We start from the raw sequence: 18,777 nt of genomic DNA on the forward strand, positions 1-18,777 counted from the left end.
ATACACATTGGTATGGGTAAACATTACACATTGGTATGGGTAAACATTACACATTGGTATGGTAAACTATACACATTGGTATGGGTAAACCATACACATTGGTATGGGTAAACATTACACATTGGTATGGTAAACTATACACATTGGTATGGGTAAACTATACACATTGGTATGGATAAACGATACACATTGGTATGAGTAAACAATACACATTGGTACGGGTAAACCATACACATTGGTATGGGTGAACTATACACATTGGTATGGGTAAACCATACACATTGGTATGGGTAAACATTACACATTGGTATGGTAAACTATACACATTGGTATGGGTAAACGTTACACATTGGTATGGGTAAACTATACACATTGGTATGGGTAAACGTTACACATTGGTATGGGTAAACTATACACATTGGTTTGGGTAAACGTTACACATTGGTATGGGTGAACTATACACATTGGTATGGGTAAACATTACACATTGGTATGGGTAAACCATACACATTGGTATGGGTAAACATTACACATTGGTATGGGTGAACTATACACATTGGTATGGGTAAACGTTACACATTGGTATGGGTGAACTATATTTATTGGCATTGGTAAACCATACACATTGGTATGGGTAAACTATACACATTGGTATGGGTAAACTATACACATTGGTATGGGTAAACATTACACATTGGTATGGGTAAACTATACACATTGGTATGGGTAAACGTTACACATTGGTATGGGTGAACTATATTTATTGGCATTGGTAAACCATACACATTGGTAAGGATAAACGATACACATTGGTATGGGTGAACTGTACACATTGGTATGAGTAAACCATACACATTGGTATGGGTGAACTATACACATTTGAATTAGGAAAATTGGAATGTTTGTGGATGGTATGAGCTTGATACTGTAGACTGTTTTCAATAATGCCATGATTTGATACTCGGTTAAAATTCATTTTCGTCTTGAGTACACATGAAAAACAATTAATTCAAAACAGCTATTTAAAGAATTGCAGAATTCATCAATATAAAAGTGTCTTTATTAGAATATATATGTATATCACAAAATTATAGTCTAATAATTAAAACACGATTAATTATGAAATAACAATGTAAGAAAATTTGAAAGAATTAAAGCATAATGATAATTAATTAGGATGACAATATGTTAATCCAATAACAGCAATTATTCATTCAATATTGTTAATTATAATAACTCGACAAGAAAAAGCGTAATTGATCAAAATGAAATGTCTTAAATGGAAAATGAATATCCACAATAAAACCAAGTTTTTGTGAATCTCATATCCATAAATTTTCCTAAATTAATTTTACAATCAGTCATCATTAGTAATGCCAAATATCATTTTTTTCAGATTAATACATATACAATGTACCTGATTTTCAAATTACCCTTTAACAGGTATGCCATAAATTTTGATGGCCTTAACAAAAAGACATAACAATAAAATATGAATTATTGTATCTGAAGGACGACAGAAGGATGATATTTAATATATTCTATCATTTTTTGATTTTCAAATTCAAGAAGTCAAAATGTGGCCTTATCATACCCTCTCAAAACATGGGCAAATTGATTGTTTTAGGAAACACAATTCAGAATTCCATTCAGTATTAATTCAGTAATTATTTCTATTTCTCATCTTGTGAAGACACGGAAGCAGATTACCCTATCTGGTGATATAACAAGATTAATCCCCAAATTTAACCCATTTTCATTATATATGGATAAAACCATTCCCATGGCAACAACATTTAAATATTATAACAAGTGAATTTAGGCATATAACTGACCAAAATTACATAAATCTAACTGGTCTATTTAAGGTATAGTCCATATTTCATTGAAGTAAGCTAATTTTCAACAATTTATTGAAATAACCTATGCGAAACAAGTATGTAAAAAAAAAATCTCCATCGAGAAAAAGGTTAACAAATCAATCATCAAAAATTCATAAAAGAACTTCTTAAATAAAGTAAAGCTATAAAACATGTATTTTAAAACTTTTAACGGTAAGTACTCTGCCATCCCACTACACTCATATTTAAATACTAAAAAATATGTTGGAGACACTCTTAAACATTTAAGGTTTCAAGAATATATAGGCAAGTGTTTTTTTGAATGATAATCAATAATCCATGAAAATAATACACAAAGGGAAATAAAGTGGACAAAATATTTTAACAAAAAAACAAGGCTGTCAAGTGCTAGTTTAAAGAAATACATGAGATTCAAACTTTTATAAAAGAAAAATGACAAATCTTAGACAATGGTTGGAAAAGGCAGATGTCCTAACACATGCATTTCATGGGACCTCTGTTTAATTTCATATATATGTCATGATAAAGCCATATGCCACTGGTTTATTTCAATTTTAACAACACGTTCTTTCTCCTATCAACATGATCTTATAGTTGTTGGAGATTGATTTTTATTTACTTTAGTACTATTATGTATTATTCAAGCCTCTGACAAAGAACAAATCCAGAGTCAGAAATGCAATGCATTAAGGATTAACTACTGTTCTTATATTACTAAGAGACTAACAAATTCACTAAGTACATGTATTATAAGAATATAAAACCCTAACTGATCAGCAACTATAAGATAAGAATTTTTTTTTTTTTTAAGATAAGAATTTTATTAATCTAATCAAGAACCCATAAAGGGCATCATTTACAACAATATTAAGCACAATATGATTGGAAAAAAGAAAAACTAGATCCTAATATAATACTATATATACTTTTTAACATGTAGTTAAGGAAAAAAGACAGTAACTATAGAAAACCTGTAGCAAACTGTTTGTAATTTGTAATTATTGAGATGTAATTACAAATTGCAATTTCTGCAAAAATATTATTTTTATTTGAGAAACAATTGCAATATATTGAAGGAAGTGAATACAATTAGATAAAAAAAAAAAACATCAACATGGACATCAAATTGCTTTTTAAATATAAAGTTTTTGAAAATTACAAATAGTTTTCATAAATATAAAAAATATGCAAACGAATGTTATGAATGAAACTGCTTACATACAGTAATGTCAAAATAAGCAATTTGATCATTTTGACGAATGACTGCATTAGGTATGATGTTGATAAATAATACTGGAAAAGTAACACTTTAAGACATTAATTATAGGCACAAATGCTTTTTTCTAAACACAATGTTTTTCATAAAAAACAAGTAACATTAAATAAACACCATATGTCTAGCACCAATTAAATTGTGTCAGCTTTTTTTAATATTCCTATATGAAATACAAAACATTTACCAGAATATTAACAAGAATTTTGATTTGCACAAATACTGTTTTGTCATTAAACATGATTAAAAAAGTAGAACACTTTTTAAATCTAATAATAAATTGTTAAAAACCTTAATGGTGTATTATTTTTCACTTGTTTCAATGTACTGGTAAATCAAAAGATAAATATAGATAGACACTTTATCAGGACTTTATTTTATTTCAATTTTGGAGATATGAGATACAATTTATCTGAATTTTTTTTTATTTTGGAGATGTGAGATACATGAAACTCATTATTTATATCAAAAAATATGTTTATGGAGACTGAGAAAAATCAGTGAAGATGGTATACTAAAATTCTGATCTTGACAATGGTATTCAAAAATCACATTTCATATTATATTATTACCTTACACTTGAATTTTTTTTAGGATAAATTGTCAAATTTTGTATAAATTATAACTTTAATTTAGTATGCCCATTTACCTAGCACAGTGTCATCAAGGATGACAAGACCATTATTATATAAATGATTAGTTTGGGCTTTATCCTCTGTACATTATCTTACACACAAACATAAGAATCCTTCTCACGTAATCAACATTAAAAAAAAAATGAATGGTTTCTTTTTATCAAAAAATATATCTATAAAAATATAAAATGAAAACATTAACAGTATAACTTTTTGATCTTGATAGAATATATATCTATAAATGTCTCGTCACATTAATCTTTGATAGAATATATATCTATAAATGTCTCATCACATTAATCTTTAACATAAAGTAAACAATCAATAAAATTATTTTTTTCTCTTTGAATGTGAAGAATCTTTGCTCCGTTTAAAGTCTCTTATGTCGGCATATTCTTTTTCTGTTTCAAAATGAAGTGATAGGTCATGAAATGTAGGTCTTTCGTCTGGTTTAGACATCCAGCATTTTTTCATTTCCAGGTAGGTCACTGCAGGACATGCAGTTGGTCTTTCAAGTCTACTGCCTTCCTCTATGAACTGTATTACCTTATAATGAAAATTTCAAAAAGTCTAAGTAAAACCTGTTTATTCCACAGTAAGTCTTAAAGAGAGCTTACTGCACAACTTGATAAAAATGAATTTTTCATTCAGTATAATCTTGACTTTCTGAATACTCTACAGATGCATTTCATTTATGATAAATCAATGTCCTACTTCTATTGTCCTTTAATCAAAGTCAAATTTTTTTAAGTTCAATTGTAAAATAAAAAAAAATAATGGTAAATAGTTATTCCATAAATGTACCTCTCCACAACACTGATCATGATATAACCCTTTCATTAATCCTAACACTATACATATGCACATACTGGTAAATTAATTTTCAGAATGGCTCCAAGGGAAATTTCTCTTTGCTCTCTCTGAGACCTACTATTATGTACTAGTGTGTGAACCAAAATAAAATAAAAGATCATAACATTCCACTGTCTCCTGCAAAAGCATATATTTTATCTGTCCCAGGGTAGTGATTCCAATATATTATTTTCTTTGGTTCTTTAAATGTTTTTTTTTTATAAAAGAACTGTATGTGTGAGATCATTTATAATGCAATTTTCCATATGATTCCTATTTCCAAGGGTATAATACTTTACAAGTAGACCAGCACTGATGTTCAAACTCATCCCAGACTTTCCTGATATAACCCTTTGATATAAATTTAATGAAAATCCGGAAAGAAATGTACGTGTGAGAGTGCTCACATGACAGGACAGCCTGACAGACACATGCCTGGTAGTTTGGAATAAATAACAATATTTTATAATTGAAAGTTACCTATTACAGATTATACCACCTAAGCATACCTCAATTCCCTTTTTGTCTCCATAAGGTTGATCTCCATAACTAAACATTTCCCATAATGTAACTCCATAGCTCCACACATCTGTAGCATGAGTAAATTTCCCATAGTTTACACATTCAGGTGCATACCATTTTATAGGCCATCGACCTCCTTTACTGGCTTTATAATAACTACTCTCATCAGAGTATGCTCTAGATAATCCAAAGTCACTAATCTTTACCTAAAATGGAAAGAAATTTACATTAATTCAAAGTCACTTATCTTCACCTAAAATAGAAAGAAATTTACATTAATATCACATGATGACTCTATACCGGTTTATCACTATTTATAGAACTTTACATTAATATCACATGATGACTCTATACCCATTTACCACTATTTATAGAACTTTACATTAATATCACATGACTCTTTACCAGTTTACCACTATTTATAGAACTTTACATTAATATCACATGATGACTCTATACCAGTTTACCACTATTTATAGAACTTTACATTAATATCACATGATGACTCTATACCGGTTTACCACTATTTATAGAACTTTACATTAATAGCACATGATGACTCTATACCAGTTTAGCACTATTTATAGAACTTTACATTAATAGCACATGATGACTCTATACCAGTTTACCACTATTTATAGAACTTTACATTAATATCACATGACTCTATACCAGTTTACCACTATTTATAGAATTTTACATTAATAGCACATAATGACTCTATACCAGTTTAGCACTATTTATAGAACTTTACATTAATAGCACATGATGACTCTATACCAGTTTAGCACTATTTATAGAACTTTACATTAATAGCACATAATGACTCTATACCAGTTTACCACTATTTATAGAACTTTACATTAATAGCACATAATGACTCTATACCAGTTTACCACTATTTATAGAACTTTACATTAATAGCACATGATGACTCTATACCAGTTTACCACTATTTATAGAACTTTACATTAATAGCACATAATGACTCTATACCAGTTTACCACTATTTATAGAACTTTACATTAATAGCACATGATGACTCTATACCGGTTTACCACTATTTATAGAATTTTACATTAATAGCACATAATGACTCTATACCAGTTTAGCACTATTTATAGAACTTTACATTAATAGCACATGATGACTCTATACCAGTTTAGCACTATTTATAGAACTTTACATTAATAGCACATAATGACTCTATACCAGTTTACCACTATTTATAGAACTTTACATTAATAGCACATAATGACTCTATACCAGTTTACCACTATTTATAGAACTTTACATTAATAGCACATAATGACTCTATACCAGTTTACCACTATTTATAGAACTTTACATTAATAGCACATGATGACTCTATACCAGTTTACCACTATTTATAGAACTTTACATTAATATCACATGATGACTCTATACCGGTTTATCACTATTTATAGAACTTTACATTAATATCACATGATGACTCTATACCGGTTTATCACTATTTATAGAACTTTACATTAATAGCACATGATGACTCTATATCAGTTTAGCACTATTTATAGAACTTTACATTAATAGCACATGATGACTCTATACCAGTTTACCACTATTTATAGAACTTTACATTAATAGCACATGATGACTCTATACCAGTTTACCACTATTTATAGAACTTTACATTAATATCACATGATGACTCTATACCAGTTTAGCACTATTTGTCTTACTGTGGATTCATTTATTTTCATGGGTATCAATTTTCGTGGATAGAGAAAAATAGACTTTTCCTGGTATACGTAAATTCGTGGATCACTGATTACAAAAAACAAAACAAAAAATAAAATCAGATACGTAATTTGTGGATTTCATTTTGATTTAGGAGATCATATAACCTCTTTGGTTTGATCAATAATACAACAAAAAAATGAAAAAAAAAGGATTCATTGAAAAAATTTTGAATTGTCAAAATCCTCGCTTGGTCATTCTAGGATAAAGTGTTAATTGAAAACTTCTATTACAATAATGGACAGAGACAACTAATTATTTGTTTGTTTTACAATTTATAAATTCTGTCAGAATTTTATAAGGCATTCAAAACTCTATGATTGAAAACTCATTTCCCTAATCACGATATAGTAAACAGTCATATAAGTAAAAGGTGTGAAAATAAATGTTCCTGTCATAAACAATATTACCTACGGGCAATATCCCCTTACTTAATCCTATTGATTTTTAATCACCAGTAAACCAAACTATGACACGGTAATTAACAACTTGCAGTTATTTTCCATGAACAGTTTTAATCAATTTTAAAAAGTAAACTATGACACTGATATTCGATATATTTATTATTGATTTAATCAAAATACTTGTATCTTCTTTCATTAAAAACATGTGTTATGTTACAATGTTTATCACTAGTCAACACTATACTACAACTGCATAACATAACCGGAAATAAACATCTGACTCCAAACACATTTCTCAGGATTATTCTTCGTTGAATTTTTAAATTCGTGGTTCGCTGTGACCCACAAAACCCACGAATATTGGTATATTATTCTTCGTTGAATTTTTAAATTCGTGGTTCGCTGTGACCCACAAAACCCACGAATATTGGTATACCACGAATAAAAATGAATCCACAGTCAATAAGACAACTCTCCACCAGAGACCAAATGAAGTAGAAGTTAACAACTTTAGGTCTTCATAAGGCTTTCCACAATGAGTAAAACCCTGGCATACATAAGAATATTTATTGTATTTATACAATAAATATTTGAGGTATTGCTCCAGGGTTGGCAAAAACCCGGGTTTTATAGGTATTGCCCAGCCCAGTGGGAAATACTGGGAAAACCCGGGTTTTACTGGGTTTTATCAGGTAATACTGGGCAATACTGTGTAATAAAAAATACTGGCTTGAATTTTAAAGAGGATTCAGTGATTAACCACAAATGCAATACATTAAAGATATTTATAAAAATAAAAAATTGTATTTTAATTGATAAGTTCACTTGTTTGAGACTCTTATTATAAAGTGTAGAAATCTGAGAAAGTTCCAGCCAAGTGTACATGGACACATTAGACAAATGTGAAAAGCTTTCCTTAATAATCCTCCTAAAAATCTCTTAATTCTTCATTCTGGTTAGATAGGTCAAACTGTTATCATAAAGCCAAAGAATTCAATTTGATTTTTTTTTTTAAATATATTAACTATTATAAATTACCAAATATATGTAAGGAAAATTACTTTTAAACAAATTTTGTTCATTGCTAAAAATGTTTACTTATAAGCGTTATATATGTACATCACTGATTAATAAGTAATTATTCAGAATATAACACAAATTTGTTTATTTAGCAATATGAGTGTATCACAATTAAAATTTATGATTCACTTAAACACTGCAATGAAAATCAATTTTTTCAAAGGTTTGGATTATTGAAACAAACCTTGAAAATTAACAAGGTATCCTAAAATGTGCAAAACTTGTATTCTGTCTACATACATGCAGAAGTATTGGAGAAAAGGAAGAAATTGAATTTTCAATCCTCTAGAAATGACTCAATGGTTATCTGTATAAAATGTATATTTAGCTATTATACTATGAAACTACAACAAGTATTTACTATTCTGTGTAAAAGTAAGCTTAAAAATCAAATTGCCCAGTATTGCCCAGTATTACCCATTTCTGGGAGTATTGCTCAGCCCGGGTAATACTTTGCCAACCCTGTATTGCTCCCATCTTCTGAAAACTTCTCAAAGATGTTTATAATTGCAGCCTTTATTAAAAAAAATAATGAAATCCTGAAATTCTACTTATTACCGCATGAAAGAGAATTAATTTCCAGCTAAAAACTTATATTTTCTGAAAAAATATTTGACAGACCATTATGAACTAAAAACACATCCAATATATTCATATTGTATCCTTTATACAAAATGTTATGAATACTGTAAAGTGGGAAATTTTGGAAGTAGTTTATATTCCCTTATTTCACAATTTCAAGATTAGGATAAAATCATGAAAATATCCCATATCAATATAATTTGATGTTTAAGGAAGATCATATAAAATAGAAAATAAAACCTTGCAAACAATTTTGGGCGTAGAAATTGTCAAATTTAAATTCCACGTTAATAAATCACTTTACAGTAAAGCCACAATCAGACCAATATAACCTATTACTATATCCCCCTTTCTGTTGTTTGGAGGAAGAGCTAAAACTGAGATTGTTCTCACAAAAAAGATATCCCCTCCCAGCAAATTTGATTATCTCCCCTTCAAAATGTTGGACTGACTTTATATTCCTTTAAGCACATCCTCAGGTATTGTTCTACTTGTAAATATACAGTACCAGTATTTGACTATTGTAAATTTACAGTACAGGTATTTGATTATTATAAATTTATAGTACCGGTATTTGATTATTGTAAATTTATAGTACCAGTATTTGATTATTGTAAATTTATAGTACGGTACTTGATTATTGCAAATTTATAGTACAGGTATTTGATTATTGTAAATTTATAGTATGGTACTTGATTATTGTAAATTTATAGTACAGGTATTTGATTATTGTAAATTTATAGTACAGGTATTTGATTATTGTAAATTTAGAGTACGGGTATTTGATTATTGTAAATTAATAGTACGGGTATTTGATTATTGTAAATTTACAGTAACGGTATTTGATTTATCAGATTGAATTAAGGGGGTTTACTTGAATGCTACAACAGTTTTGTCTTGTTAAATATGCTAACCAGATGAATAATTGATAATTCTTGGTCAAAGTTATAAGGGCCAGTTCAAATGCTGAGCTAGGGGGTGTACAACTGCATGGGAAGACCAATAAAAAGAGTTCTGTTTCACACTGCAGTTAATATCTATGACAAATATAGAATATAGCTTGACAAGGATGTTATTTTACCTGCATTAAATTCATCACAAGTATATTCCTTGCTGCAAGATCTCTATGTACAACCCTCATCTTCTCTAAATGCTGCATCCCATTTGCTATCTCAGCAGCCCACAGTTTAAGGGTGTCTACTTTCACTTTCTTCTCACCATGCTTGACTAGATAATCTAACATAGATCCCTCAGGTATGTATTCTTCTACCTGTTGAAAGTAAGCAAAAGATTAATGGAAGGTCAATGAATTGGTTGGTGTATGAAGAGTGGTCACTGTCAATTCTGGATTTGACAGTCACTAAGCAGTTTTTTGTAAGGCTTAATGAGCTACCAGTAAAATGGATATTTTTTACCCTCAAGTTGAATCTTTTAGGGTAAAACTTTTCTGATAAAGACAACCCCATCCTTTAAACCCTCTCTCTTGGTTCTCTACAGTATTGGACACTTGATTTAAATATATATATGACAGCAATTCACTTATATTTGTTGTGCCCACCTTCTCATTTGAATGGAATATTTGTCCACTTTGCTTACCACCCCCACTTCTAACTAAGTTTTGTACTGCATATTTGTAATTTCTATAAATTTTATGAATAATAAGGCACTTCCATTCATTCGGAGTGTGTAAAGGAGAGGCATGTCTCTATAGGGACAAACAATTATTTTGAATTGTAATAAAATTACTTTTTTACAGTAAAAACGGACCATACCAAATGGATATCGAAACTCAAAAGTCAATGAAATAACTGACAATGCCATGGCCAAATAAGAAAATCTACCAAAAAACTGACAATGCCATGGCCAAATAAGAAAATCTACCAAAAAACTGACAATGCCATGGCCAAATAAGAAAATCTACCAAAAAACTGACAATGCCATGGCCAAATAAGAAAATCTACCAAATAACTGACAATGCCATGGCCAAATAAGAAAATCTACCAAATAACTGACAATGCCATGGCCAAATAAGAAAATCTACCAAAAAACAATAAACAGTATAAAAAAACATAGAAAACTAAAGACTGAGCAACATGAACCCCACCAAAAATGGGGGGGGGGGGGGGGGTCTCAGATTCTCCGGAAGAGTAAGAAGATCCAGTTCCACATATTGTAACATATAGGAACAAGATTTTTTATTAAATCAATGTTGTTGAGACAGCAACCCAATAACACCAAAAAAACCAAAAGACATCTAGAAAGTAACAAACAGCTTTTAAAAATAGACCGATTTCTACACAATATTTTGAGTTGTAAATCCACCCAGAGTTTAAAACAGTTGCACATGTATTAATTAAATAGAAAGGATCAAAGACCTGTTGTAAATACTAAATTCTCCCAAAAAAAATAAAAATATTAAGATATCATCAGTGACATAAGACAACCACTGATGAATATTTGGCTGATTTAAAATAATTCTAATTTTAGAGATCTCAATCCTTGAAACAACAACAATTGAGGCCAGTCAGATGACCAGCTACAGACGATTGCATCCAAACAAATTTGACCAATGTTTTGACCAATATTTTGACAATTCAAGGTTAATAGAGTAGAACAAAAATCATTGCAAGAAAATGATTGTGTCTACATTTGAATGATAACTGCACTATACCATTATTATATCAAATTAATCTTTTATACAGAATGGGAGAAAACTGAAAGGATACCAAAAAGTAAAGGGGAAGGGGAAAATGAGCAAAGATAGAAGGTCCCCCTGGCCAAAATTTATGTTTGGTTTCCTAAGTAAAAGATGCAAATAAATTGTTAGTTGGCTTTTCAACTATGCCTTTCCTACTGGCTGTTTCTTACACAGTACTACATACCAACATAAATGGTGAGTCACAAACTCCAAATAATTCTACTATACATTCATGTTTGAGTTGAGACATTAGTTTAGCTTCCTCCTTTATGCTCTTTAATGCTGCATCATTATTAAGGTCAGTATGAAATGTTTTTATTGCTACTTCAATCTGAAAAAAATACCCCAAAATTGTAAAATCTATGATATAAATGTTTATAAACAAACAAACTGATGTAAAGATCTACTAATATATAACAAAATCGTAGAGATGGAATTAGAAAAGAAATCAAGACTCATCAAATACCCCTCATGAACAAGTTATTTCTGTTTAATAACAAAAAATATCAATAGAGATGTTAAAATTTAACATTAGAATCTTAATTCCATTATTCTTTCATTTTAAGAAGTTGGGAAATACAACTGCATTTAATAAAGCCCACAAATGATCAAGCGTCTCTGTGAAGGGTAAAAAGGCCCATACGTTTTGGCAATAAATATGAAAGAGAGGATAAAAAAGGCATATCCTTGTGCAAATACGCCAGCAATGATGTAGTATGAACAATATTCATTTTATTAAACAAAATACATGAACAAAACATCAGCTATCAACCAATGAAAATCCAGGATACTTATATAAGATGTAATTATCTTTGATAATGCACTAGTTCAAATATAGCTTATCAGTGACAAAAAATGTTTTGAACAATTGTTCAAGCTAAGCTATGCAATGAAAGGGTTATTGCATGAATAATGATGAATACTATCCCTTATAGAACTTGCAAGCTCGTGCAATATAAAAATCGACTTGAGACCAAATTTCACCAATATTCATGCAATAACCCTATACAAATAATTATTCTGTGAATATAACAGATGAAAATATTCTGTACTATCATTATATGATAAATATGTGAGATTTTTCAGATAAACCTAAAAAGTAGAGCATCTATACCTTATGTGGATTTTCCCCTTTGGCATCTCTCCTAGTATATTTCCCCTTCTTACCTTATGTGGATTTTTCCCTTTGGCATCTCTCCTAGTATATTTCCCCTTCTTCACCTCACCATATTCTCCTTCTCCAAGTTTTTCCACTGAAAAAAAAAATGTTAACAGCATTAAATAAAGTTTAAAGGCGCAAAAAGTAAAAAAAATAGTCTAATATACTGAAATAAATTGCTTCGCCGAGCGCAGCTGGATTAGACCGCAGAGGTCCAAACCTGAACAGTTGGGGCAAAAATGGACACAATATTCGCGCTTGATACAGGTCTGAATTTGGATTGTAATTAAATATTTGATACATAATAGGTTTCTGACACAGAATAACCATAGTCAAAGAACTTAGAATTGGTTATATGATTTGAATTCATATTCAATTTTTTGCTTTTGTGCAATACACTATGCTGTTGCGAATTGACCCCCCCCCCCCCCCCCCCCCCAAAAAAAAAATCTGAAATGAGAAAAAATTGTCCCCCCCACAATTTCTTTTTTAACCCCCCCCCCCCCCTTTTTCCAAAATAAAATTCTTTTCCTCAAGATATGGTCATAATCTCAATTCAAATTTCCAATGGAGATTGCAACCATAATTACCCATTTAAATACATCATAAAAGTCTTAAAATAGAAAATGACATACATAATCATGGCTAAAATTAATATTCCTTAATCAGCAATTTTAAATAGTAACTTCTAAAAATAAATTGACAGCTAATCACCTCAAGACAATACAACATTTCTTTATACATAATTTAAAAGCAGTGTAAGGGAAGTAATCCAAACATAACATTGTACTTTTTTAAATTGTTCATTAACCAGGAAACCCTTGTTTTTCCTCCTTTTTTGCCCCTAATTCCTAACGGTTTGAGCCATAACCCCCCAAAGCAAATCCTAACCATACCTTTGTGGTATGGAAACTTGTGGTATAATTTCAGAGAGATCCATACACCGTTCCACAAGTTATTGTCAGGAAACTAGAAAAATGCTTATTTAGGCCCCTTTTTAGCCCCTAAAAACCTAAACTGTTAGGACTATAACCCCCAAATCAATCCCAACCTTCCTTTTGAGGTTATAAACCTTGTATTTAAATTTCATAGATTTCTATTTACATTTACTTAAGTTATTGTCCAGAAACCAAATGTCTTCGGACGACGCTGACGACGACGACAACATTTTGCAGTCGTATAATAACAGGACTTGTATATAAATATATTATACAGCATAGTTGGAGGGGTCTAAATACAGCACAAACAACATTTTCCAGAAGACCAAAAAAGTGAAAAAGTATATTTTAACAAAACGCATTTGACTAACAGGTCGAACAACAAATGTTCTTAAACCCTGCTGACTGCCATTGGCAATTGCCAAATAAACGGATCACCAATGTAATAAATGGATCTTAATTTTGAATTTAATACTAAACAGAAAACAATAAACTTGCGGAAAAGATGATATACCGCAAACAAAAGGTGCAATGGTTTTTGTACACCATATCCGGATTTCGACAAATAATGTCTCTTCGGTAAATTGTTGGGCTTTCCAAATACCGTTTCGATTCCTAACATCACTGAAGAGACATTATTTGTCGAAATCCGGATATGGTGTACAAAAACCTTTGCACCTTTTGTTTGCGGTATATCATCTTTTCCGCAAGTTTATTGTTTTCTGTTTAGTATTAAATTCAAAATTAAGATCCATTTATTACATCGGTGATCCGTTTATTTGGCAATCGCCAATGGCAGTCAGCAGGGTTTAAGAACATTTGTTGTTCGACCTGTTAGTCAAATGCGTTTTGTTAAAATATACTTTTTCACTTTTTTGGTCTTCTGGAAAATGTTGTTTGTGCTGTATTTAGACCCCTCTAACAAGAAATTTGTTTTGCATGCACACGTATAAAAATTGCGGTTTTTATCCAACGCAATCATAGGTTTGAACGTTGTTTTCAATTTAGACTTGTTTATACAGCATAGTTGTACACACATAAAATTATCAAATTTTAATTTCCCATCATTCTGTGTGTTGCAACTATTTGTGTTGCAGTTTCATGTTTCCTGAACTTTGGGGTTAGAATAAGATTTTCATAACCATCAATTTGTGTAATACATTGATAATCATCTAAAATTGGATAGACAAATTTGTATGTCTGCAACAAATAAATTCCTCTGTTATGGGCATTAACTGCCAATTTCCACAATTGCACCATTTTTCAAAGTTAAGTGTCAATCAGTTGGGATGCTGAATCATCAACAGAATTACAACTTTGTTTCCTTTGTCTAATATTTTGGTTTGTAGTCACGGTAACTAAACACATATGATCTGATTCTGTTCCCATTAAAACTAGAAGACATTTTTTGTTATTGATTTGATGCATATGCGAGTTGTGTTTATACTGATTTATCAAATAGAATACGTACAAATTTTAATGTCTTTTTTATCAATTATATTCCAGACTTCTTTTTCTTCTTCCTTTGGTTCTACTGACATAACCTTTTTCACTGGAGGAGGCTGTAATAAATTAAACTTATCAATATAAGGCTATTACAAATCTAAAGTCATTACCAGTAATACAAAAAATATAAGTATACACAACATATAAGGCTAAACTTAAAACTAATAACCCCTCACATACACAGATTTTCCATATGAGTCCATACGGATCATCAACTCATGGTCAATTGTGAGCATCTGTAAATAACCCGGTGGTATCTGTAAATAACTCGTAACAACTCACAGACACTCTTAGAGGATCAATGAAAGGAAAGGCAAATTTTATGACATGTCATTATTTCGTAAATAACATGTAACAATCCACAAGTTTCATAAACCGCTTGCAACAACAGATAACCATCTGTAAACTGCTCCCAAGAATCTGTAAATGACTCGTAACAAATTTTTGTTGTTGATTTGTTAATTTGTGCAATCCATAAGGACTCATTAGAAAAATTGGTGTACATGAAAGGGGCATAAGTAGACTGTCAGCATGAATCTTAAAGATATATTTTAGTTTATTTAAAAATTCTGTGTGTGGATTTAGGGACTTCTCATCTGAAATCTCTCATTAAACTTAAAAGATTAATTAATCCTTGTATGCGTGCATATTATCTTAAATATCAAATAAAACTAGAGAAGCAATCATCCTGGTATGACTTCTATTATTACTGTGTAACAGCATCATTGATTCTTAGTGATGAGTCAACCGAATCGTCAAGGTTTCCAAACCATACTTGACCAAAAGTATTATTCTAAGGATGCAACTGTACTTTGCTAAGCAAATGGCATGAAATCAACAATTATTTGAAAACTTCAGAGACACTATTCACTAATTCATTTCTTTGGAGGTTTAAAAAAGGTTTTTAAGGGTTCTCTTTGAATGATTTAAACAAGTAAAGGTTTTCTTTGGGAATTTTTACACTTGTTCAAAAGTGTAGTTTAAAACCAGGTTGATATATTCAAAAAAAAATCATGAATATTTTACACTATTCTGATTATGACAGAAAATTTGATTCTATCATGCCTAGGCAGCATAATTATTAATTCTTACACTACCAGAAATTAAACTGTGAATAAGCTGACTGTACTTAAATGATTTGTGTTGCTATCCTACAATTACTTGTGGCTGTAAAGATTTGTGTTGCTTTCCTACAATTACTTGTGGTTGTAATGATTTGTGTTGCTATCCTACTATTACTTGTGGCTGTAATGATTTGTGTTGCTTTCCTACAATTACTTGTGGCTGTAATGATTTGTGTTGCTATCCTACATTTACTTGTGGCTGTAATGATTTGTGTTGCTTTCCTACAATTACTTGTGGCTGTAATGATTTGTGTTTCTTTCCTACAATTACTTGTGGCTGTTAAGATTTGTGTTGCTTTCCTACAATTACTTGTGGCTGTAATGATTTGTGTTGCTTTCCTACAATTACTTGTGGCTGTAAAGATTTGTGTTGCTTTCCTACAATTAATTGTGGCTGTAATGATTTGTGTTGCTTTCCTACAATTACTTGTGGCTGTAATGATTTGTGTTGCTTTCCTACAATTACTTGTGGCTGTAATGATTTGTGTTGCTTTCCTACAATTACTTGTGGCTGTAATGATTTGTGTTGCTTTCCTACAATTAATTGTGGCTGTAATGCTTTGTGTTGCTTTCCTACAATTACTTGTGGCTGTAATGATTTGTGTTGCTTTCCTACAATTACTTGTGGCTGTAATGTACATGAAAGATAAAATAAATTGCTTCGCTGAGCACAGCTGGATACGACCGCAGATGTCCAACCCTGAAAAGTTGGGGCCAAAATGGACACAATATTCGCGCTTGATACAGGTCTGAATTTGGATTGTAATTAAATTTTTGACACATAATAAGGTTTCTGACACAATAAATGTAGTCAAAGAACTTCAAATTGGTTATATGATTTGAATTTATATTCAATTTTTTGCTTTTGTGCAATTTGACCCCCCCCCAAAAAAAATTTTACCCCGTTTTTTTTGCGTTTGTGCAATACACTATGCTGTTGAATATTAACCCCCCAAAAAATATTTGAAGAAATTTTCTTTCAATTTCTGAAATCTGAAATGAGAAAAATTGTCCCCCTCCAATTTTTTTCACCTCCCCCCCCCCCCCCCCCCCCCTTTCCCTTATTCCAAAAAATAATTCTTTCCCTCAAGTTATGGTCAGTATCTCAGACAATCATCATTTCTTAATACATAATTTACAAGCAGTGTAAGGGAGGTAATCAAACATCATTATTTAAATTGATTTGGATTTTGATTTGGATTACCTCCCTTACACTGCTTTTAAATTGTCTCAATTGTCCTTTAACCAGAAAAACCCTTGTTTTTTCCCCTTTTTTTGCCCCTAATTCCTAAATGGTTTGAGCCATAACCCCCCAAAGTCAATCCTAACCATCCCTTTGAAGTATGGAAACTTGTGGTATAATTTCAGAGAGATTCATACACTTTAACACAAGTTATTGTCTGGAAACTACAAAAATACTTATTTGGGCCCCTTTTTCCTAAACAGTTGGGACCATAACCCCCAAAATCAATCCCAACCTTCCTTTAGTGCTTATAAACCTTGTGTTAAAATTTTATTGCTTTCTATTTACTTATACTAAAGTTATTATCCGGAAACCATCTGTCTTCAGACGACGCTGACGACGACGACAACGACAACGTAATACCAATATACGACCAAAATTTTTTTAAATTTTTGCGGTCGTATAAAAAAATCTACATCATTTTTCATATTTCAAATTTTGATAGCACTATTAATTGATACTTAGAACTGTACGGTCTTCTCAGGTTATTGCATGTTCCGATTTGGATTTATGACTTGACCTCTGAAAAAAAATAACATTCTGCCAGGCATCAAGCTTAAAATATCTCCAGGATTGTCTATATATACTAACCTAACTAGAAGGCAGAGGTGGTCTATATACACTAACCTGACTAGAAGGCAGAGGTGGTCTATATACACTAACCTGACTAGAAGGCAGAGGTGGTCTATATACACTAACCTGACTAGAAGGCAGAGGTGGTCTATATACACTAACCTGACTAGAAGGCAGAGGTGGTCTATATACACTAACCTGACTAGAAAGCAGAGCTGGTCTATATACACTAACCTGACTAGAAGGCAGAGGTGGAGGAGTTGCAGGAACATCATCGTCTGCTGTTTCATATATTTCTTCTGCAGGACTATCATGGCGAGGTGGTAATTTTGGTCGATCTAAGAAAAGATGCAAATATAAGTCAGCATTAATGCAAAATTTCTTTAGAGGTATACACATAAATCTTCCTAAAGAATTCCCTTGCTAAAAATATTTTTTCTCTCAATGGAATAATATATAGTTATAAAAAAAATACAGCTGCACTTCATACTAATATAACTAAATTATGCAGATAAAAATCAAGCTAATTTAGAATAACTTGAATCCT

At 31.0% G+C, this 18,777-nt stretch overlaps 1 protein-coding gene across 2 annotated transcripts in view; it reads right to left on the bottom strand.

The window, feature by feature from the left end:
• Nucleotides 1-1,044: 1,044 nt before the first annotated feature.
• Nucleotides 1,045-18,777, bottom strand: part of LOC127737605 (tyrosine-protein kinase HTK16-like) — a 62,474-nt gene continuing 44,741 nt past the window's right edge. The window contains exons 12-19 of one of the 2 annotated variants that reach the window (XM_052248444.1): nt 18,465-18,568; nt 18,393-18,428; nt 15,256-15,346; nt 12,855-12,940; nt 11,872-12,018; nt 10,071-10,259; nt 5,132-5,350; nt 1,045-4,316 (exon numbers count right to left, since the gene is read on the bottom strand). In XM_052248444.1, the coding sequence (XP_052104404.1) occupies nt 4,101-4,316; nt 5,132-5,350; nt 10,071-10,259; nt 11,872-12,018; nt 12,855-12,940; nt 15,256-15,346; nt 18,393-18,428; nt 18,465-18,568 (1,088 nt within the window). In that variant the 3' untranslated portion in view covers nt 1,045-4,100. The remainder of the gene's footprint in view (nt 4,317-5,131; nt 5,351-10,070; nt 10,260-11,871; nt 12,019-12,854; nt 12,941-15,255; nt 15,347-18,392; nt 18,429-18,464; nt 18,569-18,777) is intronic. The other variant, XM_052248445.1, reaches the window with a different exon arrangement.

This window comes from Mytilus californianus, unplaced genomic scaffold (genome assembly GCF_021869535.1).
Source record: "Mytilus californianus isolate M0D057914Y unplaced genomic scaffold, xbMytCali1.0.p SCAF_4, whole genome shotgun sequence".
NCBI classification, from domain to species: domain Eukaryota; kingdom Metazoa; phylum Mollusca; class Bivalvia; order Mytilida; family Mytilidae; genus Mytilus; species Mytilus californianus.